This window comes from Temnothorax curvispinosus, unplaced genomic scaffold (genome assembly GCF_003070985.1).
Source record: "Temnothorax curvispinosus isolate PA1 unplaced genomic scaffold, ASM307098v1 QBEX01010321.1, whole genome shotgun sequence".
Taxonomy (NCBI): Eukaryota; Metazoa; Arthropoda; class Insecta; order Hymenoptera; family Formicidae; genus Temnothorax; species Temnothorax curvispinosus.
The window spans coordinates 12,179-33,589 of NW_020220101.1; the positions used below are offsets into that span (position 1 = coordinate 12,179).

General features: G+C 34.8%; 4 protein-coding genes across 6 annotated transcripts in view; 2 read left to right on the forward strand and 2 right to left on the reverse strand.

Annotated features, from left to right (window-relative positions):
- Positions 1-916: 916 nt before the first annotated feature.
- LOC112460120 (pre-mRNA-processing factor 6) lies at positions 917-5,718 on the forward strand. Its single transcript, XM_025024641.1, has 11 exons — positions 917-1,250; positions 1,516-1,855; positions 1,936-2,196; positions 2,307-2,366; positions 2,457-2,583; positions 2,650-3,200; positions 3,307-4,087; positions 4,187-4,402; positions 4,507-4,848; positions 4,936-5,279; positions 5,400-5,718. Exons 3-11 carry the CDS (start codon positions 2,102-2,104, stop codon positions 5,677-5,679), a joined length of 2,796 nt encoding a protein of 931 aa, XP_024880409.1. The 5' UTR covers positions 917-1,250; positions 1,516-1,855; positions 1,936-2,101; the 3' UTR covers positions 5,680-5,718.
- A 1,431-nt stretch (positions 5,719-7,149) lies between these two features.
- On the forward strand, positions 7,150-8,694 carry LOC112460117 (actin-related protein 6). The gene is made up of 3 exons (XM_025024635.1): positions 7,150-7,347; positions 7,426-8,397; positions 8,481-8,694. The coding sequence occupies exons 1-3, from the start codon at positions 7,274-7,276 to the stop codon at positions 8,608-8,610; spliced, it is 1,176 nt and encodes a 391-aa protein (XP_024880403.1). The 5' UTR covers positions 7,150-7,273; the 3' UTR covers positions 8,611-8,694.
- Positions 8,695-8,777: 83 nt separating this feature from the next.
- Positions 8,778-11,471, reverse strand: LOC112460124 (ubiquitin-like modifier-activating enzyme 5). Its single transcript, XM_025024647.1, has 6 exons — positions 11,194-11,471; positions 10,928-11,063; positions 10,640-10,836; positions 10,302-10,488; positions 9,251-9,587; positions 8,778-9,157 (listed from the first exon to the last, which is right to left on the reverse strand). Exons 1-6 carry the CDS (start codon positions 11,334-11,336, stop codon positions 8,967-8,969), a joined length of 1,191 nt encoding a protein of 396 aa, XP_024880415.1. The 5' UTR covers positions 11,337-11,471; the 3' UTR covers positions 8,778-8,966.
- Positions 11,472-15,601: 4,130 nt separating this feature from the next.
- LOC112460118 (casein kinase II subunit alpha) overlaps positions 15,602-21,411 on the reverse strand; it is a 6,600-nt gene continuing 790 nt past the window's right edge. Inside the window, exons 2-8 of one of the 3 annotated variants that reach the window (XM_025024637.1) lie at positions 20,820-21,017; positions 20,616-20,727; positions 20,305-20,517; positions 19,347-19,541; positions 18,181-18,532; positions 17,851-17,928; positions 15,602-16,391 (exon numbers count right to left, since the gene is read on the reverse strand). In XM_025024637.1, coding sequence (XP_024880405.1) covers positions 16,273-16,391; positions 17,851-17,928; positions 18,181-18,532; positions 19,347-19,541; positions 20,305-20,517; positions 20,616-20,727; positions 20,820-20,914 — 1,164 coding nt within the window. In that variant the 5' untranslated portion in view covers positions 20,915-21,017 and the 3' untranslated portion in view covers positions 15,602-16,272. Of the gene's footprint in view, positions 16,392-17,834; positions 17,929-18,180; positions 18,533-19,346; positions 19,542-20,304; positions 20,518-20,615; positions 20,728-20,819; positions 21,046-21,411 lie in introns of all 3 variants that reach the window. The other 2 variants (XM_025024636.1, XM_025024638.1) reach the window with 2 other exon arrangements.

Consider the following 21,411-nt stretch of genomic DNA (forward strand, 5'->3'; position numbering starts at 1 on the left):
CAGGGCAGTGCAGGGCGGTAGTGCAGCCAAGAAAAAACGTTATTATTGGGTGCGTTCAGCCGATACTCCGCTAGCCTAGCAATCGTAAGCAGTCGCTCGTTTTCGCTCGTTTCCTCTCCTTTTAATCCATTGGGTCAAAAGAGAGGAAACGAGCGAAAACGAGCGACTGCTCACGATTGCTAGGCTAGCGGAGTATCGGCTGAACGCACCCAATAATAGCGTTTTTTCTTGGCTGCACTACCGCCCTGCACTGCCCTGCACTACCCAATAGTGTTGCACTAGTGTTGCACTATAGTGTTGCACTAGTAGGCGATAGTGCAGCCAAGAAAAAACGCTATAAGTTAAAGCGGAGAGCACACACTTCTGCATAACGCATAATGCGTAAGCATAAGAAATTTGATTGGTCTATTTTCTTATGCACATGTGTATAGACCAATCAATTTTCTTATGCTAAAGGTCAATCCAGACAAACTTGCATAGCGCATAAACATAAGCATAAGAGAATTGATTGGTCCATATGCATGTGCATAAAGAAATAGACCAATCCGTTTCTTTATGCATATGGTTGTGCATCTATGCAAGTTTGTCTGGATAGACCTTTACGTATTATGCGTTGTGCAGAAGTGTGTGCTCCCCGCTTAACTTATTGCACTAGTTCAGAAGTGCAGCGAAAATGAACAGGCCTATAGTCTATAGTGTAAATCTAGAAGTATTTGGTTCATGGCGTAAGGCCGCGCTAGTGTCGCAACGCAATGCATGTAGGTGGCGCGTGGTCGCCCGGAGGGCGCAACAGGCGCCCAGTAACTAGGGATCTTGGAGCGCGAGGCGCTTGTCTAGGGTCCGTTCCGTTTCGCGCAGTGAGCGCATGGATCGCAGCCAAAGCGCTGCGCGCATTGATATCGTTCCGTTTCGCTGATGCGCATATGCGCTCTTGGAAACGGAACAGCTCTTGATGCGTTTGATGTAAAGTTGAAAATGGATGACGCTACCATGAACGACGCTCTATCAACAATAACCTCATTGTTACTAATAAATTCGAATGACAATGAAATTAGCAGTAGTGAATCTAGTGATAGTGAAAATGAAGATAAAGATGAAGATATTCTGTTTAATTCAGAAATGGAAATATTATATACAGTATTAATGGTTAACGAAACACGTGGAGAGATGGTTTTTGTGGAAAAATTAACAGATTATGTAGAACGAGTTATTCCTGGATATTCGAAAACAATATTTAAAGAACATTTTTGGTTGAGTAATAATTATATAATTATATTTTTGTATTTAAAAAATGAGAACATAAATTAATTAATTTTTTTACTCCGATTATTCCAAAACACCATTATTAAAATATAATAAAAACAATTAATTTTGTAAATATTTAATTAACATAATTACTTAATCAAAATAATTAATTACTTAACCAATTTTTTTATTTATTTCATGTTCTTATTTTTCAAAAATTAATGAAGTTTTTATAAAATTAATTTTTACAAAATTATTTGTTTTTATTAGATTCGTCATCCACTAACACGGGAAATTCGACTAATTCCTCCATCGTGTTCTGTGATACTTCTTCTTCTTGAGTAAAAGGTTATGTTATTAGAGGTAAATACGCATCTGCGCATGCGCGCATTAACTGCTTCAAATCCGAGTTGTAGTAGCCGATGCGCCCTTGATGCGTTAGAGGTGGGGGGATTCTAGGGAATCCTATGCGCCACTAATGCGCGCATTACCTGAAACGGAACGGTTGTCCGTTGTCCATGCAGTTTATGCGCATGCGCTCAATGCGCGAAACGGAACGGACCCCTAGTCTTGCTTGAGGAGTGTTGAGTCCAGTCGAAGAGCTTCGCCAGTAAGTAGCCAGTTACGTTCGTTCACGTTCGTTCCGAAAGACTTTATACGAAAGTTCATTCATATTACTTATTACCCAAGAGTCATGACTCTCCGAATTATTCGGACGATTCGGACATTCTTACAATAGGCAACAGGAACAGGGAATAAGGACCGGACCCATGTGCCATCGAACGGAATAAGGAACGGAATTAAACAGAGAGAGAGAGAGAGAGAGAGAGAGAAATAGAGAATCAATAACGTCAAGATGGCGGTTCCCTCGGTTTCGCTGAATACGCGAAATAAAAAGCATTTTTTAGGTGTACCTGCACCCTTGGGATATGTTGCCGGTGTTGGTAGAGGGTAAGTTTTGACCCAATATATAGCATTTGCAATTATTTGTCTCTAATATCAACTACAATGAGTTAACGATCGTGTTATGTGTAATTAACCTCACTTTTTCTACTCACCAGAGCAACAGGATTTACAACACGGTCTGATATTGGTCCTGCTCGAGATGCCAATGACGTTTCGTAATTATTAAACTACAATTTTTGTACAAATAAGGAAATGCCAGACTTACAGATTTTTATTGTACGTAATAATTTTTCTTCTGAATATAGAGATGACAGACACGCTCCACCTACGAAACGTGCGAAAAAGAAGGAGGAGGAGGAGGAAGATGAAGAGGATTTGAACGATTCAAATTATGATGAATTTTCAGGATATGGAGGTTCTCTTTTCAGTAAGGTAAGTACAGCTGTCTTCGATAATAATTACGGATAATGAATAATAACGTTCTCATCTTCCTGCTAGGATCCTTATGATAAAGATGACGAAGAAGCAGATGCGATTTATGAAGCTATTGACAAACGAATGGATGAAAAACGTAAGGAATACAGAGAGAAGCGCCTCAGGGAGGAGTTGGAGCGCTATCGTCAGGAACGTCCCAAGATTCAACAGCAATTCTCAGATCTGAAAAGAGAATTGGTTAACGTAACCGAGGACGAATGGAAAAACGTTCCTGAGGTGGGAGATGCCAGAAATCGTAAACAGCGTAATCCAAGAGCAGAGAAATTCACCCCGTTACCAGATTCTGTACTGGCGAGAAATTTAGGAGGCGAGACGTCCACCAGTATTGATCCAACTAGCGGTTTGGCCTCTATGATGCCAGGTGTGGCAACACCCGGTATGTTGACTCCCACGGGAGATCTTGATCTAAGAAAGATCGGACAAGCCAGAAACACATTGATGAACGTCAAGCTGAATCAGGTATCCGATTCTGTGGAAGGTCAAACCGTGGTTGATCCAAAAGGATATCTTACAGACTTGCAGAGCATGATACCTACTTATGGTGGTGACATAAAGTAAGGATAATTATTATATACTATATACGTATGTAACTTGAAAAAACTTAAACTTATAAATGGATTATATTTATATATTTAACACACGATATCTTTATCTTTGTAGCGACATAAAGAAAGCTCGATTATTGTTAAAATCCGTACGGGAGACTAACCCTAATCATCCTCCTGCATGGATCGCGTCTGCGCGTCTAGAAGAGGTGACTGGAAAGGTTCAAGCAGCGAGAAACTTAATAATGAAGGGATGCGAGGTAAACAACACTTCTGAGGATCTGTGGTTGGAAGCTGCGAGACTGCAACCGCCAGACACGGCGAAAGCAGTGATAGCACAATCGGTACGTCACATTCCAACGTCTGTCAGAATTTGGATAAAGGCCGCGGACTTGGAGATAGAAGTGAAAGCGAAGCGCCGGGTATACCGAAAGGCGCTGGAACATATCCCAAATTCGGTGCGTTTATGGAAAGCGGCCGTTGAGTTGGAAGAGCCCGAGGACGCGCGCATCTTGCTCAGTCGTGCGGTTGAGTGCTGTCCGACGAGCGTGGACTTGTGGCTCGCTCTTGCTAGATTGGAGACTTACGATAACGCGAGAAAAGTCTTGAACAAAGCCAGAGAGAATATCCCAACTGATCGACAAATTTGGACTACCGCTGCCAAATTGGAGGAAGCAAATGGCAACAAACACATGGTGGAGAAGATCATCGAACGTGCTATATCCTCGTTGAGCGTGAATGGGGTAGAGATCAACAGAGAACATTGGTTCAAGGAAGCTATGGAAGCTGAAAAAGCAGGAGCGGTACACTGTTGTCAAGTTATCGTTAAAGCCATTATTGGTTTTGGCGTAGAAGAGGAAGACCGGAAACACACTTGGATGGAAGATGCGGAGACTGTAAGTAATTTTCTCTTTGTAATTTTCTATGTAATACGAACGCACGATATAAATGCACGAAAATTAATACCCATGCTGAGAGATATATATTGGTTGCAGTGCGCCCAACAAGGAGCCTTGGAGTGCGCCAGAGCTGTCTATGCGTATGCGTTAACGGCATTTCCCAGTAAAAAATCAATTTGGTTGCGCGCCGCTTATTTCGAAAAGACATATGGCACGCGAGAATCCTTGGAAACTTTATTACAAAGAGCAGTTGCTCATTGTCCCAAGAGCGAAGTGCTTTGGCTGATGGGTGCTAAATCAAAATGGCTGGCTGTAAGTAGATTCATCATGTAATCATGTACACAATTATCATTAATTCCATTTTATTTAATTCTTTTAATCATCGTTTCTTATCTCCAATTTCATTTTTTCCTCAGGGTGATGTACCAGCAGCTAGAGGTATTTTATCTCTCGCGTTTCAAGCTAATCCAAATTCCGAAGAGATTTGGCTGGCGGCAGTGAAGCTTGAATCTGAAAACTCAGAATATGAGAGAGCGCGACGTTTATTGGCAAAAGCCAGAGCATCCGCACCGACGCCCAGAGTGATGATGAAAAGCGCGAAATTGGAATGGGCTCTTAATAATCTTGACGCAGCGTTGCATCTATTGAAGGAAGCTCTAGAAGCCTTTGACGACTTTCCTAAATTATGGTTAATGAAAGGTCAAATTGAGGAACAGCAGGGTCATTTAGACAAAGCGATAGAAACGTATAATCAAGCGGTAAGTGACTTTTCTCTAATTTAATAATGCAAGAAATGTTATACAAAGAAATGTTATATTTACTTTCATACGTTTTATTATGATCAGATAAAAAAATGTCCAAATTCGATACCATTGTGGTGTCTGCTGGCGCGATTGGAGCACAAGAAAAACCAAGTAACTAAAGCGCGTTCAGTTTTGGAGAAAGCGAGACTTAAGAATCCTAAAAATGCAGAATTATGGCTGGAAGCTATACGGAATGAATTAAGAAACGGTGGCGCGCGCGACATGGCCAATACACTAATGGCTAAGGCATTACAAGAATGTCCTACATCCGGTCTACTTTATGCAGAGGCAATTTTTATGGAACCGCGACCTCAACGAAAAACTAAAAGTATTGATGCCACTAAAAAATGCGAACATGATCCACACGTTCTTCTGGCGGTATCGAAGTAAGTTTTCGTTCAAAGTTTACTTAGAATAGTTGAGTATTTTTATATTTTAAATAGTTTAGTTCTCCCCCTCTTTCTCTCTCTTTGTGAAATAATGCGAATATTGTACACATTTTTCAGATTATTTTGGTGCGAACATAAGATTTCAAAGTGTAGAGATTGGTTCAACAGGACGGTGAAAATAGATCCTGATTTAGGAGATGCATGGGCATATTTTTACAAATTTGAATTACTGAATGGTACGGAAGAGCAACAAGAAGATGTAAAGAAAAGATGTATCGCTGCAGAACCTCATCACGGCGAACATTGGTGCAAAGTTTCCAAAAATATAGCAAATTGGTGTCTCAGTGTAGATCAGATCTTGGTATTAGTTGCAAAAGAATTACCTATTCCTATATAAGATAAAAATTACAATAAATTAAAATGCATGTATCATAAATTAATAAATAAGTTTGTAAATAAAACTGGAAAACTCCATTTGACCTTATATTATCATTTTACTAGGTATCTAGTAATTATCGTGTCACTTTTCGTAGATAGGTATAAGAGCCTTCGCATAACAACTTCCGTAAACGTAAACTTTAGAACACACGAAGAAATCCGTATCCATGAGCTTCAGATCCCAAGATGACGCTACGACACTTAAAGGTGCCTTTTCATGCTGACGCTCGACGCTCATTTTCAGCGGCAAGAAGGTCGCATGACCACAATTGACGCCGGCGTCAATTGAAATTCATGAAAAGGGAAACAGCGTCAAAATTTCGGCGTCTTCGCGCTGCTTTGGCTTTGACGCTTGAAGTTGGAAAAATCCAACTTCTCTTTCTTGACGCTGGCATCATAGTGATGTCACGTGACGACGCTCAACGCTGTTTTTCAGCGTCCCATGAATTGGCACCTTTACAGAAACGTTGCAAGTTGACTGGTTAAAGTTAAAAGCCATGTGACAGCCAAAACTGACTTACAACTTTTCTGTAAGAGCAGAATGTATGAATGTTTACGCATGTGTTTTTCTTGCAAATGAATTAAAAAAAGCAAGTTTACGTTTACGGATAGTACGGAGAAATTCTCGTGCGGAGCCCTTTACCAACGTTATTTCTAAGTTCAATTTATAAGCAATTTTGAACTGTTTCACTGACTTCACTGACACTGTTAAAGTAATAATATTTAAATTTTAAAAATATGTCGTGTAATGTTTTAAAAATGTTTTAACAACATCCCAAGTAGCAAAGATGACGTCTAAAGACGTCTTATTGACGTCATTAAGACGTCATTTGACGTCACTTTGCTACCTGGGATTATAAAAAATTATATTACGAAATAATATTTTTTAGAAGCTTACTCTGGGTCACTACCAATATATGTATTATTCCCTCTTGTTTCGCTTTACTCTTTGGTGTTTGAGTGTTTCCTAAAAAAATTTGAAGGAGATATTTCATGACTTATTTTAGAAAGAAAAGATTCTACATATGCCCTAAACTGCTTTATTTTCAAAATACAGGGTATCAAAGTTGTGAAAAAAAAAAGAAATAAAAATTTCGAAAATTTGGAAAACACTTAAAAATATTTTATTCAAATTTTAAAAACTATTTAGCGTGCGTCTTTGGCTGCGTTCTTCTTCTCCTTCTTTCTTCATTGAAAGAAAAGAGAAGAGGAATCCTTCGAAGCATTTATAGCGTCAAGTGGACCGCAGCCTTTGACACCACATGTATTTCGAAAGCAAAGCAGTTTAGGGCGATTGACCACGTCATCAATTGGCTGATTTAAAATAAAAATATCTGATTGGGTGGTCCAATGGAAAAACTCCAGGCACTGGGCGCCACTGGGGGCTGTGAGTGGCTCTAATCAATCGCACGGCACCGTGGTCAAATGGGATGCTCCTCAAGCCTCAAGCGTCACTCTAGTCTTTGTTGTGAAAAAAGAGTGAAGAGCTTGACTGCTTGAGAGCTTGACATAATTGTTTTTAAAATTTGATTTGCCATTTTTTTTTTTTAAACATGACTAATTCTACTTTCATTATTGATAACGGTGCCTGCACGGCAAAAGTTGGTTTAGCCAGCGAGATATCCAAGTAAGTATGCCAAGTTAAAGCAAATTTGTACATTCAGCAATAATGTGTTTATTTCCTTAATCCATGAAAATATTTCAGACTAGTTCCAAATTGCATAATGAAAGCAAAGAGCGAACGTCGCAGACCTTTCATAGGAAACCAAATTGAAGAATGCAGGGATGCTTCTGGGCTATTTTATATCTTACCCTTCGAAAAAGGTTATCTAGTGAATTGGGATATACAGAAAACAGTATGGGATTATATATTCTCAAAAGAGTCTTGTTCGGTTAACTTAAATCAGCTGTCTGTAGTAGTGACCGAACCTTTATTTAACTTCCCAAGTATTCAAGAAGCCATGACAGAGATCTTTTTCGAGGAATACGAATGTCACAGTCTTCTAAGGATAAACGCAGCAAGTCTTTCATGTTATAATTATAGAGCAGAGTATCCTACTACAAAATGCTGTATAGTAGTGGACAGTGGTTACAGTTTTACGTACATTATCCCTTATGTTAATGATGCCAAGATAAAAGAAGGAATACGAAGAATAGATGTGGGTGGCAAACTTTTAACAAATCACCTGAAAGAGATAATATCTTATCGTCAGCTGCACGTTATGGATGAAACATATGTAATTAATCAAGTGAAAGAGGATTGTTGTTTCGTATCCCAAGATTTCTTTAAAGATATGGAACAAGCCAAATATAAATTGGAAAATAATACCATCGTTAAGGATTATGTTTTGCCAGATTATACAACTCTACGACGTGGATACCTCAAGGATCCAGAGCCATCGAACGAGCAACAAATTTTACGTTTGACTAATGAGAGATTTACGATACCAGAAATATTATTTCATCCATCGGATGTTGGCATTCGACAAATGGGTATCCCAGAAGCTATTATGGATTCTATAAAGGCTTGCAGCGAAGAAACGTGGCCTCATTTTCTATCCAATATTATTCTTACTGGTGGTAACGCAAAGTTTCCAGGATTTAAAGACAGAGTCTACAAAGAAGTTAGAAGTTTAGCTCCAGCCGAATACCCTGTGAACGTCTACTTGCCACAAAAGTATTACATTAATGTTCCATTTGCTACATCATATTTTGTAAAAAAAAAAAACCTAATGAGATAATTTTGTTCTACTTTTCCAGTCCAATTACTTACGCGTGGTATGGCGGAAAACAACTTTCACAAGACTCAATATTTCCTAATCTTTTGGTAACGAGGGAAGAGTATGAAGAAGAGGGACCATCTGTATGTTTTGAAAAATTTGACGTATAACACTTTTGCTTTTGTTATGCAATATCTTAAAATAAAAAAATTTGCTATTGTATACTATTAATCAATGTCTAAAAATATAAATGTTAAAAAAAAAAAAAAAAAAAAAAAAAAAAAAAATTTTTTAGCTTCAATATCAAATTATAGAAATTAAATAATATTACGCTATGTGCGTTTTCCATAATTCATCTTTTTATTAACCATATTAAACTGCTACAGTTACGTAAAATATTGCGCTGTTATTCAAAAATTACTTCTGTGGTAAAGTACAACTTATAATACATATGATATTGTGTAAAAGAATAGATGAAAATTTTTTTAAATATGAAATGCGGCATTATATCTACATTGAATTATTTTCAAATTGATTTCATTTCTGCCATTAATTCTTCTAAACTTAATCCTGTGGATTCAGGAACAGTTTGTTCTTCTTCCGAATTGTTTCCATATGTGGGCGTTGATACCGTATATGCATGTCGCACACCTGGAGTTGATGACATATGTGTTTTTTCATCTGAGTGACCACTACGTTCATCGACCAAGGATATTCCTAGCAAGAAAAATAATATTTAGTTAAGAGTAATATGTGAGGATATAAATAAGGTATTTCAAGTAGAGATTGTAACTATTCGCTTATACATACCCCATTCATTATCTTCGTGTACGGGTTTCTCTTCGATAACGATAGTTTGTTTTTGTTGGATTTTTGGTAAGGCCAAATATTCTTTTTGCCTTTGCTTACAATGTGCATCATCACAATTTGGATTTGGCTTCAAAGTCATAGTAGGGAAAAAATCTTCCATAGCATTGTAACCTAAGTAATGAGACACTTTTCCAAATTTTAGTAAGAACTTTAAAGCGTTCTGCACCAAAAAGCCTGCTACAATACCCATCGTGGTAGGTAATGATGCAGCGCATACTCCTTCGCGTTTCAACGTTTTTTCATCGATGCTAGATGCTACGATCAAAGGTGGAGCACACTGAAAATTCAAATACAGCGCAATAAAATGATTAGCGAATAAATTCTATAAAATAATGATAGAATTTAAAAAAAAGAAAATGATGATCAATTTTTAATAAGATGATTGTTTTAAATAATACACAGATTTTTCTACTGAGCTAAATATTTTCTAAAAAGTTTTATTCTCATAAAATATTCATTTTTTTATGTTTTTATCTCAATCTTTTATGCGCAGAATAATAAGATAAATCAATCGTAAAGAAAACTACCTAGCAATTACTTGAGATAAGCATATAATTTCTTTAAACATACAATTTGCAATTATATACTTTTCTTTTTAAAAGCAACTGTATTTTCTTTACAATTGATTCATCTCATTGTTTTGTACACAAAAGTTATTAAAGTAAAGTAATCAAAATATGAATAATATATTTCGTAGTTTACGTCAAAATAAAATATCTTATTAACTACTGATTTTTGGATAACTTTATCTTAATATTTTTATGCAAAATTAAGAAAACAGGAAATTATGTATAAAAGTTATATATATGATACGATTTCTAAAAAAATACTGATGATGCTACTGTCACAAAGCATTGTATAAAACATTTGTTGTTTGCATCTTGAAACTGTAAAACTTGTTTGTAACATGTAAAAATTTGAAATATTTTTCCTAATATACGTTTAGTTAATTCCATGGAAAAATCATTATATTACTTAAAATAAATCTTACTGCAAAGCAGGCCGTTTCACCAGGCACAATAAACTGAATGTGGCCGGACACTGCATTTTCAGATACACCACTTTCAAACCATTTCTCGTTAAGTTCGTTACACGCAGTGTTAATTGCCATGCGAGCTTCAAAATTGTCGACACAGCTCAATACCAAGTCAACTGGGCCATTTTTCAAACTGGAATTACTGCAAAAATATATGAATTTTAATGAACTAAAAGCTAAAACGTATGTCAATTTTAAATAGTGTTCAACATAAAAATCTATAGTTGTAAAACAAAATATCATTCCATTTCAGATATTAAAGAGATATTAAATAGATATTTATAAATTTATACCTTATTGTATTCATAAAATCTTGAAAATAATCGACAGCTGTGATGTTATAATTGCGTATTTCAATTTCCACGTCAGGATTTATATAACGCAAAGTATTTGCTGCTGCTTCCACTTTGCTCTGACCTGCTTGATACGGTTGAAAAAATAACCTGTTCATATTTGCAAGTTCTACGCTATCGTAATCAAACAGTATCAACTGAAACATGTAATAAAACATGTCGAACCGTGATTCCTTAGCATGCGATATATAGTATATGGTATAGTACATGGTATTATCATATTCCTACCTTTCCAATACCGCATCTTGTCAGCATTTCTGCTGTTACGCTACCAACACCACCAATTCCAACTATAGCTATCGTTAATTCTCGTATTTTCTCATAATTTTCAACGATACCCATACGCTTCAGTGCCATCAATCGGCTGGAAGATATTGGAAAGTAGGCAAAATTGCAAATTTACAAGACTTGGAAATCTGTGTATCTTTTACATATACTAAAGTAATGTGAGTGATGAAAAATATCGAGAATTATTATTGAAAATCCGTATTTACCTATACGGATTCGAATCCACCACTTCATCTGACATATGTTCGATTCTTCCCCTCGTTACCGTCGCTCTATCTCTATCTTTCTTTTCTCGCAACTCGTTTTCAAGTTCTCTGATTCTCTGTCGCAAATTTTCTATTTCGTTCATATTTTAATTTAGAAAAAACTAATTCAAATTTAACTGAAATAAATTCTGCAAAAGAGACAGATCGCTACTTATGACAGTTGGTGACAGCTGACAGTGGCTGACAGCTCACCGACCTCACCGTCACCAGATACATATATACAAATACAATATACATATATACAAATACACAATTTTAAGGCTGATATTTCATGTGTCGCACGCTCGTACGACAAGCTTTGTCAAGCATACCGATTGGCTACAAGATAGAGGATTTCTAGGAACTCGAGAACTTCTCTATCCTCGTTGGCGTCATACATGAAATATCAGCCTAAAGTCGGTATTAATCGAATTTGAGGAGAATAATCGACTGTGATTGGCCTGCAATTTCTTACGAGTTACGACTTGCGACGCTACACGATACGACCAATGTAGAACCGGTCTTATCGCGCAGCAAGCGTTGTTCCTACCCGTTCTGTATGCGGGAGCCATTAATCCTTTATAATTGATCATATCCTTTAAATAAATAAATAATAATAATAATAATAATAATAAAACATGCTATTGCACGAGCAAATTATTTAAAAAATGAAGGCATTAACGTTCGTTATGGAACGAAATTGTATTTGTATTAATCTTTAATTTTATATCGCAACGTTATTTTAGTTTTGCAATTTTTCCCTATTCATAGCAGGCAGTATTACATAACATTATCGTTATACCATGCATATAGACAAGTATTTAATATTTTACAGGAAAAACAGTTTGGATATTACTAATTTATAAGCTACAACTTTTGACTCGTAGCTATCGCAAAAATATTGAACACCGCGCTTACTTTCATGCCTTGCAGTATCATTTAATTTAAATTAATGCAATTCCGCGCACTTTGGCAAATTTTATTGTCGTACCTTAATCATGCCTGTGTCATGATAGTATATATATTAATTTGTGCAGAAAAAGTGTGTGACCATATTTTGATCGATGTTGTCAACGTTACGCAGTTACGCAGAATGTACTAAAGATATTTATTTGCAAACAAATGAAATAAAAAGTAATAGAACGCTTATTTGCTTAATTTTATTAATATTCTATCTATAATTAGGTAAGAAAGGGAGTAATGCAGGAGAAAGAAAAGTAAAAGGTGTAAGAAGGATGAAAAATAAAAGCGCGAAAGAAAAAAAGTGGAGAGAAGAGAAAAAGGAAAAAAGGAAAATAAGGAGAATAAAAAGTAAGAGAAAAGGAAAAGAAAGTAGCGGAGAACAGCCCAAGATAATTGCGCAAATATTGTACAATGAATAATTGCATCATTCAATTGAGAGGAATTGCACAATTATTGCGCTAACAATAAGATGAATCAAATCCTCATAACGCAGCGTTCTTGCCTGAAATTTCTGAATGAATTAAAGGCTGTGTTCTTAAATTCATTTTCAGCGCTGGAAAACTATAGTACACGTTACGTATACTATAGACTTTCTGCGCTAGCAATGAATTTAGGAACACAGCCATATTTGCAAAAAAATTGAGAAATTAAACTTCAAATTTAAATTTTTGTTCAATTATTTCGACATTTAGAAGCAAAATCACTCTAACAAACACCGATATATATACCACCGTTCATCATATAATCTTATAAATCTTTTCTATTGCGGGAGGTAGGAAATAAGAAAGGAGAAAAGAATGAGGAGACAAACAGAAGAGAGAAAAAGAAGATAGGAACAAAAAAATAAGGAGAAGAGGGGGAAGCGTAGATAAAACAAAGAAGAAAGGAAAGAGAAAATGAAATAAATTAGGAAAAGAGAAGAGGAGGAGAGTAAGAGGAAGAGAAGGATGAAAAGCGGAGAGATTCAGAAAGAGAAGAGAGATAGGAAGTGATTTGTTCAAAACATTAACCTTTAAGCAGGGTTGGGAAGATAAAGTATCTTAAACGCATTTATGCATCGTGTCTCTTTCGAAACAAGTCGCATATCATGATGCAAAAAAAGATATATCATAGCCAAAACTTAGCGCAATGTATTATTTCTATTAGCGACAATTAATTATTATATTCGTTCCCAAGTTAATTTGCTTATTTTGATAATCATTATTCCATATTCCTTTTCCATTATACTAAAAACTAGATTATTATAAATTCTCTAACGTATGAACAAGTAGTATAAAACTTGAATAAACAAGTACGTATGTGCGCCGTTCTTGCCACGTAAAAGGAATTTTCAATTAAACATTCTCTGTCACGCATACAAGTAATACTATTTAATAATGTGACAGAAAATTGAATAAATAAAAAATATTTATATATAACTATTCATAGATAAACAATCTCATTCCTTTTAGATATTTTACGTATACTTTTACGCGTGTATATATATATATATATATATATATATATATATATATTACATTCCTCTGTATATTATTACATCTTCTATATGTGTATAAGAATTTATATGCGTTTATGTGGTATGTATGTAGTGTATGTGTGTCGCGTGCGTGCTGTGTGTGGTTAGATTAGATTAAGCAATTGGGCAAAAACGGCACATACTCAGATTGAGAAGTAAATATTATTATTTAACTAGTAAAGTAAAGCGTTTTCACACGCTCACTAATTTTCCATCATTCCGCTTAATACCAATATGCATTGCGTTAATACACGAAAATACAAATGATGATCGATTAATTTTTTTCTTAATGCATCATTCATATTCACATAGGAACTGACAAATCCTTGGAAAATTATATAAAAAGATACAGTATACAAGAGAATGGAGCGTATTGTATTCCTATACATTCTTTACAAGTATGTCTTATCTTGATGTACAAATCCTCTCGAATGTACATTAGTGAATCGACCTTACATATTTATATAGAATAATTCACGTGTTCAATGCATAACAAAGATACTGGCAATTGTATATAACCACGGAAAGTAAATCTTTTTATGGTGTAAATTATTGGCGTAAGATTGATCAGCGCACAGAGATCGAGTTTACAAATATACATATATATTTTGTTTTAAAGTATAGTATGTTTTATATATATGTATATACACATACATACAGGGTGTATATGAATACCTATTACAAATTTCTGGGGTAGGTAGGGGGGTTCAAAGTAGACGCAACTTTTAACCCTTAAATGCCACCCGGGGGTCCAGCGGACCCCAGACCCTTTACAATGATATATTTTCAAATGTTCCCCCCAAAAATGGAGCTCATGCTCTCATTGATGATAGTTGAGTGCGTGACCTACCCGGTTGTACGCTTAGCAGTACTCAGTTTACTTAATTTTTTATACTATGTTGAACGTGAACGTTTAACAATATAAGCATTTTATTCTCTTTTCTAAGCCTTGAACAACATTGAAAATCATTTTCATAACTAAATATCAAAAAATCAATGAGTAAGGAGACATTTTTCATGCTGGGGTCTTTTAGACCCCATGTGTCATTTACGAGATTCTTGAGAGGTGTGGCATTTAAGGGTTAATAAAGAACTCATGTCCGGAAACGCACCGTTTGTGAGCTGCAGACTGGAACTGTTGGTATGTTCAATAATAGGAATAATTCTCATAATAACTTTATTTGCTTACATTACATTACAAAAATGTTTAGCAATGTGAAAACAGATAGCTACAATCCATCTGTCCCCAAATAATTGATGACATTTTTGAAATAGTGTACCAGAACATGTTTCGCAAGTGCAAGGTGCATGGTGCAATGACGGTCGTCAACTATGAGCATTTATTGTCATCTGTTTTGACAATGTTGCTAAACATTTTTGTAATGTGATGTAAGCAAATAAAATTATTATGAGAATGATTTTTATTACTGAACATACCAACAGTTCTAGTCTGCTCGCAAACGGTGCGTTTCCGGACACGCGCGTTTCCTTATTAAAAGTTAATCTACTTTGAACCCTACATACCTTAGAAGTTTGTAACAGGTATTCATATACACCCTTATGTGTGCATGTGTGTGTGTGTGTGTGTGTGTGTGTGTGTGTGTGTGTCGATGTTTGTAGGCTTTGTGCCAAGTTGCTTTGAGGTTGTTGCTTTGAGGTGCTTGTGAATTTGCGTGCGGTAACAAACGGAATTTACCGCAACCTGCTTCTATTCATATCAATTCCTCTCAGATAAAAATCACAGAACAATTATACAAATCTGTTATACAAATTTATTTTATGTCATGCCTGGTCATGCCTCTAGATTGATTTTTTTATATTTTCGTCGATTAATAACGGCGGAAGATATCGCTGGATGCACAGAGCAGGATTCACAAAGCACAAAGAGTGTACTTGGCTATAACAAACATTTTATTCAACTATTGTTGCATCAGATATAAACGAACATTTTTATTATTGTTAAAAGTACTAAACCGAATGGTCTAAGGTAAATGTAATTGTATATATGTTTGTTGCGTGTCCGTTGTGTACGAGTGTACCGTGTATGTGAATGCGAATAAGGGTGGTTGTTTAAAGTCTCCGCCACTGCGCGTATTATGTAACCACGAGTAATCATCTTTCGAATAAAAATGAATCTAGCTGCATCTCTATGCATTTACAGATCTGCCAAAAACATGGTAGTAACATCAGAAAAAATAGTAGATATAGAAAAGTGCATCGCAGATTGTAATGCGCTACCTCCGATTCCGACATCGCATGCACACCGGCCAATATGGACGGAGCATGTATCTTTACGCGATAAATTTTACGCCAGAACCCTAATCTCCCGTGATTCTCTAAGTACGTCGCAAATTTTGAATAATTGTATGTTTTTAAAGGAAACACAGTAAAATGAGATACTTCAGTCTTAACGATGGGATTGATGAAGCCGTTGCTACAAACCAGAATGATTTTCGTGCAGAGAAGAATGTACTTGGCGATACGAAATATCTGCTGTTGTATCATTATATTCTGTAGTGGATTGGGACTCGGTTGAGAATTGCTGTTCAGAATTGTTGAATTTATAAGAGTTGAGGCAGTTCTTCTGAAAGTGTCAAACACCCACTTCCAATTTCTTCCATGCTTTCCAATCCGTTTGTCCCACGAACCGGTACGCTGCTCATTGTTACGCCACGATGATCTGTAATAATCTGCTAGTTAAAAAATCTCTTTGACACGAAACCTTTTATTGTATCAATATGTTGCGCAATTTACGCACGAATATATCTCACGTCTATTATCTCGCTTAATTTCAAGGCAAATGAGAATAAACCGTTCGTTTTAAAAGGTATCCGTTTATATATTATCGGTACAGTTTATATAAACTGTATTTTCTATTTCAACATTTCAGCATTTCTTGACTAGCTTAATATTTTCAAATAATTGCCAAAAATTATCTTTAAATTCGTTAGAGGGGATGTCAAACGCGGCGGCATGATAAACGGGAGTTGGAAGACTTGCACGAGTACAGAATGCGCCAGAATGTGATATTATATAATTGCTTTTTAAACATTATTACCGCGTACTTGGATATACAGTACCAAAATTTGGATGCACCGGGAGTAATGCAAGAGAAGTCGAGATTAATTGACAAAATAAATGATTATGACGTTATTTGACAAAAACGATTCATTGAAATACAAAATATACTTTAGTATTCATATCAATAAGAAATATCACATAACTTTTACTTTCCTGTTTTCGCGTCTATGTAGCCTCCACAAGTTTTTCTAGAGGCTACGTAGCCTTCATAACTGCGCAAATTTTTAGCATTCTATTAAGAAGTTTCAAGAGTGTTTCACCTGAAATCTCTTTCCAAGCCGTTTGTAGTGCTTCGAAAAACTGTTTTTTATTTTTGGGATTAACTTCTTTTATGCGTCGATCCAGTTCATCCTATAATAATTCAATAGGACTCAAATTCGGTGATTGAGAAGGCCACGTCACATTGCGAAAATTTTCGAGTTTTTCCACATATCTTCGACACAACTTAGAAGCATTTTTAAAACAATGTCATAATCATTTTTTATTTTGTCAGTTAATCTCAACTTTTTACATTTATTTCCAGTGCGTCCAAACTTTTGGCCGGTACCGTATATAGTTATCATTCAAATATCACATACATTTGGTCAATAATTAGCGTATAAAATTAGTTAGTATAACAAATAAACAGTATATATATATATACTGTTTATTAATATATATATATGTATAATCAATATTTTCTATTTGTAATGTATTTACAACTTACATTTCTTTTATCTTACTTAAATACAGATTATATTCCAATGTAGAATGCAAACATTCGCGACTACATCCCTGCACATGGTTTCAGGCATAAAAATTTATATATGCGAACGTATTCGTTTTATTTTGTTTGTTATATTATTATTAAGTCTAATCATAATGATAGATATAAAATATTGAGCATAACAATTTTAGAAAAAAGATACATATTTAAGAACGCATATTTCGATGAAATAAAAAAACATATTTTACAATATTAAATTTGTAATATATAAGTTAACTATGTTATAATTATGTCAATTAGTATAGAGTTAGAGGTAGGTTAAGGTGGTGACATTACCTGGGCCGCTACTCACCTACAGGCACTGAGCCTGCCATGGGAGTAGGTGATGATGACACCATAGTCAAACGACCCTGTTCTTTTACTATGGGATCTGAAATAGAAGAAAGTATAATTAGACAAGTACACACGTTTACACGTATGTACATAGAGAGAATATTCAATGCAATATCATACTCAACGAGATATAAATAGACCATGTACAATAATAAATGTGTATTGTATTAATATAATTTCCTTTTTCTTGTATACTTTTAAATATATCGTAAGATACTGCAAAGGCAGACAAATATTCCAAAAAGTATTTAAAAATGTATCCTGTAGATTGGCGTAGATGTATGCTTACAAAAATAAGGATGTTCCATTGCTTCACGTGCAGTTAATCTCTCGTAATGATCATAGCGCAAGAGTTTGTCAAGAAAATCCAAACTATCTGGGGATACTAAATGTTGATTCTCCGAATGCACAAAGCGTTCCCAACGCTTACGCGAATGTCGGCCTAAAATGTCATTGAAACGAGGATCTAGTTCAATATGATACTTGTCAAGATACTCGAACAGTTCTTCAGTTCCAAGAACTTTTGCGATTCGAACTAGTTGATCATAGTTGTCATGTCCATGAAAAAACGGTTCTTTCCTGAATATCATACTAGCGAGCATGCAACCCAATGACCACATATCTAATGAGTAATCGTACATCTGCAAGACATCAAGATATTTCTCTCATTAGCTTTTATATATAAAAGATTTACATTTTACAGAAATACATGTATGCTTATATATGTATGTATGTATGTGTATACAGGGTGTTCAATTAATGTATATCATAAAAAAAATCGCATATTTTACATTTAAAAAACTCAGTCGAAAAGTTTTTTATAGTTTTTGGATCTTTAATATTAAGCAAGATATTGAAGTTAAAGTTTGAATAGTTTCTCAAATCAAAAGCTGCGGTTTACGTGCCGCGAGCTTCATAGTTAGGTCAAGGGCACAACAGCAGATTTCCTACTTGCCCCATGCCTGTGTACTCAAGTTTGCTTCAATAAGCAAAGTAAACATAACAAAATTTAGTTTTTATATCAGAGTTTATTAAGACATTTTAAGTAGTGTTCTTTTGGCTTTGAAGCTGTATATAAGTGTTCAGTCTTGAAATGCCTTCCTTAAGACAATGCCTTCCTCATTTACGGAATATGCAGACATGCATCTCATTTAAGGATGCTTGATTTGAGAAATTGCTTAATATTAAAGATATCTAAAAATTGTAAAGGATTTTTCGACCGAGTTTTTTCATGTAGAATATGCGATTTCTCTTATGATATACATCAATTGAACACTGCATATGTGTGTGTGTGTGTGTGTGTGTACGTACGTACGCGCGCGCGCATATGTTTTTAACGGCAATTTTCACATTAACATAACTAGAATTATTATTATCCCACTACTTTTTCTTTCTTTCCGTCTCCCAATTCCTTCGCCTTCATTCCATTACACTTTGATGTTGCAAAATACCTACTTGATAATCTACGAGTAATTCCGGGCCTTTAAAATAGCGAGAAGCTACTCGTACATTGTATTCTTGACCAGGATGGTAAAACTCTGCTAATCCCCAATCAATCAATCGTAATTTTCGATTTTCATGGTCTATCATAACATTGTGCGGTTTCACATCCCTATGCATAATTCCCATACTGTGACAATAATCTAGTGCCTGTGCGAGAACAAAACGGAAACAATTATTAAACATTACAATATTCTCGTCTCCATGTCCAATTAAATAATGCATTAGTCATGCTATTTCAATACATTGCTTACAACAGATATTCATAAGTCCAAAATTCAAAAAAAAATTATTGATGAATTCTTAGAAGGATGATAAAAAATTTTTTTTACACGTTTCACCTTTGTGTAAAATTTCACATGTATTTTTACATGTATTTTTAAAGCTTTTCTAAATTGTAATAAAAATGGCTAAGATAAATGTAAGACTATTAGATATTTATATAAATGTCAATTTATACATAAATTAATTATAAATTGTAAGCTATCAATATTAAAGTTTTTTTGTAAGATAAAGTAATGTAATTAATATTGATAAATTACAAATAAGGAAGAAAAGGTAAAACAAAATCGTACAAAAACCATAGACCAATCAAAGTCTATAAAGAAATAATCTGTTTAAAAATAGAACACGTGTAATAATTTTGTCTTGATCCAAGATTGCGACATCTTGCATGGATGCATAAATACATGGATGCTTTATAGTTTATGCGATGGTTACTGCATAAAGCAAAACTAAAGTACTAACCGTCCCATGTCCTTGACATTAATAAAAAAAATAAATATATTAATTCAATATCTTTTAACTCTTTCTCGGACTCATGATATACACCTACATCTATCAAAACAATAATCTCGATGTTCACCATCAACTGATATTTTGTTCACTTCATTGCACTTAACAATACACGCACTTTTAATAATTCGTAGAGGTAGTATCTTATGTCGTAGTCAGTTAACGTCTGGTATAATTGCTTGAAATCTGTATTGTTGACATGTTCAAAAATCAGTGCCGGTGTCCTTGAAACTGGATCTTTGACAACTGCTTGGAGTGTAATTATGTTGGTCCCACCTTTAAGGTTTTCTAAAATTTTTATTTCCCTTTTTATTTTCTTCTTTTTAACAGGCTATAACAAATAAAAAATTATTATTAACAATAATATTATAAATTATTACATTCCGCTGCTTCAGCAAATATTTATGATATATAACATAATTATCCTACCTTCAATATTTTTACAACACAATTTTCATTGTTTGTAACATTTATGGCCTCGAATACTTCGCTATATTTACCCCTGCCCAATTTTCTCACTAACTGATAATCATCTTGTTGCCTACATCAAGAAATATACATGGAAAAGTAAATAAAATTATATATTATAATGGCAGCGATATCATTGACACACTTGGTTGCGATAAGTCTTACCCCCAATCCACAACGTAAGATTCATAATCCCAGTATTCTCTTGGTTTATGTGAATTTACATCGGCGTAGACACGTGCTCTACTCGGTAAAGCCATTCTCTCAGAAGTATTATTATTGATAAGCGTCTTGTCGATCGGTATACTATCTCGACTGTCTATTCCAAACTTACAGCTATTAGCGACTCTCTTGCCTATCCAGCTACGTGTGTGTGAGAACAGTAATAAACCTAAGTAATTCATACAATCTTGTTGAGTATTTATATCAATAAAAAAATATAAAGAAGAATAATCTAAACAAGAAATCAACCAAGAAACTGGAGGAAACTCTGCAGCAAGCGACACAAGTCGACGCAAGTATTGTTTTATCTTTGTTACTCATTGCCAAAAAAAGAAAGAACGATATTTGTGTCGACTTGTGTCGCTTGTCGCTTGCTGAAAAACTCCCATATTTATAACAGATGATTTGACAACAGTGAATTAGCATTTACTCTGTATGTGTGTGTAGCATTTATTTTATGCATATATATATATATATATATATATATATATATATATATATATATATATATATATATATATATATATATATATAT

What these genes read in the sequence shown, in the direction of transcription:
- LOC112460117 (XM_025024635.1), top strand. Translation starts at nt 7,274, where the DNA reads ATGACTAATTCTACTTTCATTATTGATAACGGTGCCTGCACGGCAAAA. An exon ending in TTAGCCAGCGAGATATCCAA is followed by an intron (nt 7,348 to 7,425) that starts GTAAGTATGCCA and finishes AAAATATTTCAG; the next exon opens with ACTAGTTCCAAATTGCATAA. An exon ending in AACGTCTACTTGCCACAAAA is followed by an intron (nt 8,398 to 8,480) that starts GTATTACATTAA and finishes CTACTTTTCCAG; the next exon opens with TCCAATTACTTACGCGTGGT.
- LOC112460120 (XM_025024641.1), top strand. Translation starts at nt 2,102, where the DNA reads ATGGCGGTTCCCTCGGTTTCGCTGAATACGCGAAATAAAAAGCATTTT. An exon ending in GTTGCCGGTGTTGGTAGAGG is followed by an intron (nt 2,197 to 2,306) that starts GTAAGTTTTGAC and finishes TCTACTCACCAG; the next exon opens with AGCAACAGGATTTACAACAC. An exon ending in GAGGTTCTCTTTTCAGTAAG is followed by an intron (nt 2,584 to 2,649) that starts GTAAGTACAGCT and finishes TCTTCCTGCTAG; the next exon opens with GATCCTTATGATAAAGATGA.
- LOC112460124 (XM_025024647.1), bottom strand. Translation starts at nt 11,336, where the DNA reads ATGAACGAAATAGAAAATTTGCGACAGAGAATCAGAGAACTTGAAAAC. An exon ending in GTGGATTCGAATCCGTATAG is followed by an intron (nt 11,064 to 11,193) that starts GTAAATACGGAT and finishes AATATCTTCCAG; the next exon opens with CCGATTGATGGCACTGAAGC. An exon ending in GTGAAACGGCCTGCTTTGCA is followed by an intron (nt 9,588 to 10,301) that starts GTAAGATTTATT and finishes TTGAATTTTCAG; the next exon opens with TGTGCTCCACCTTTGATCGT.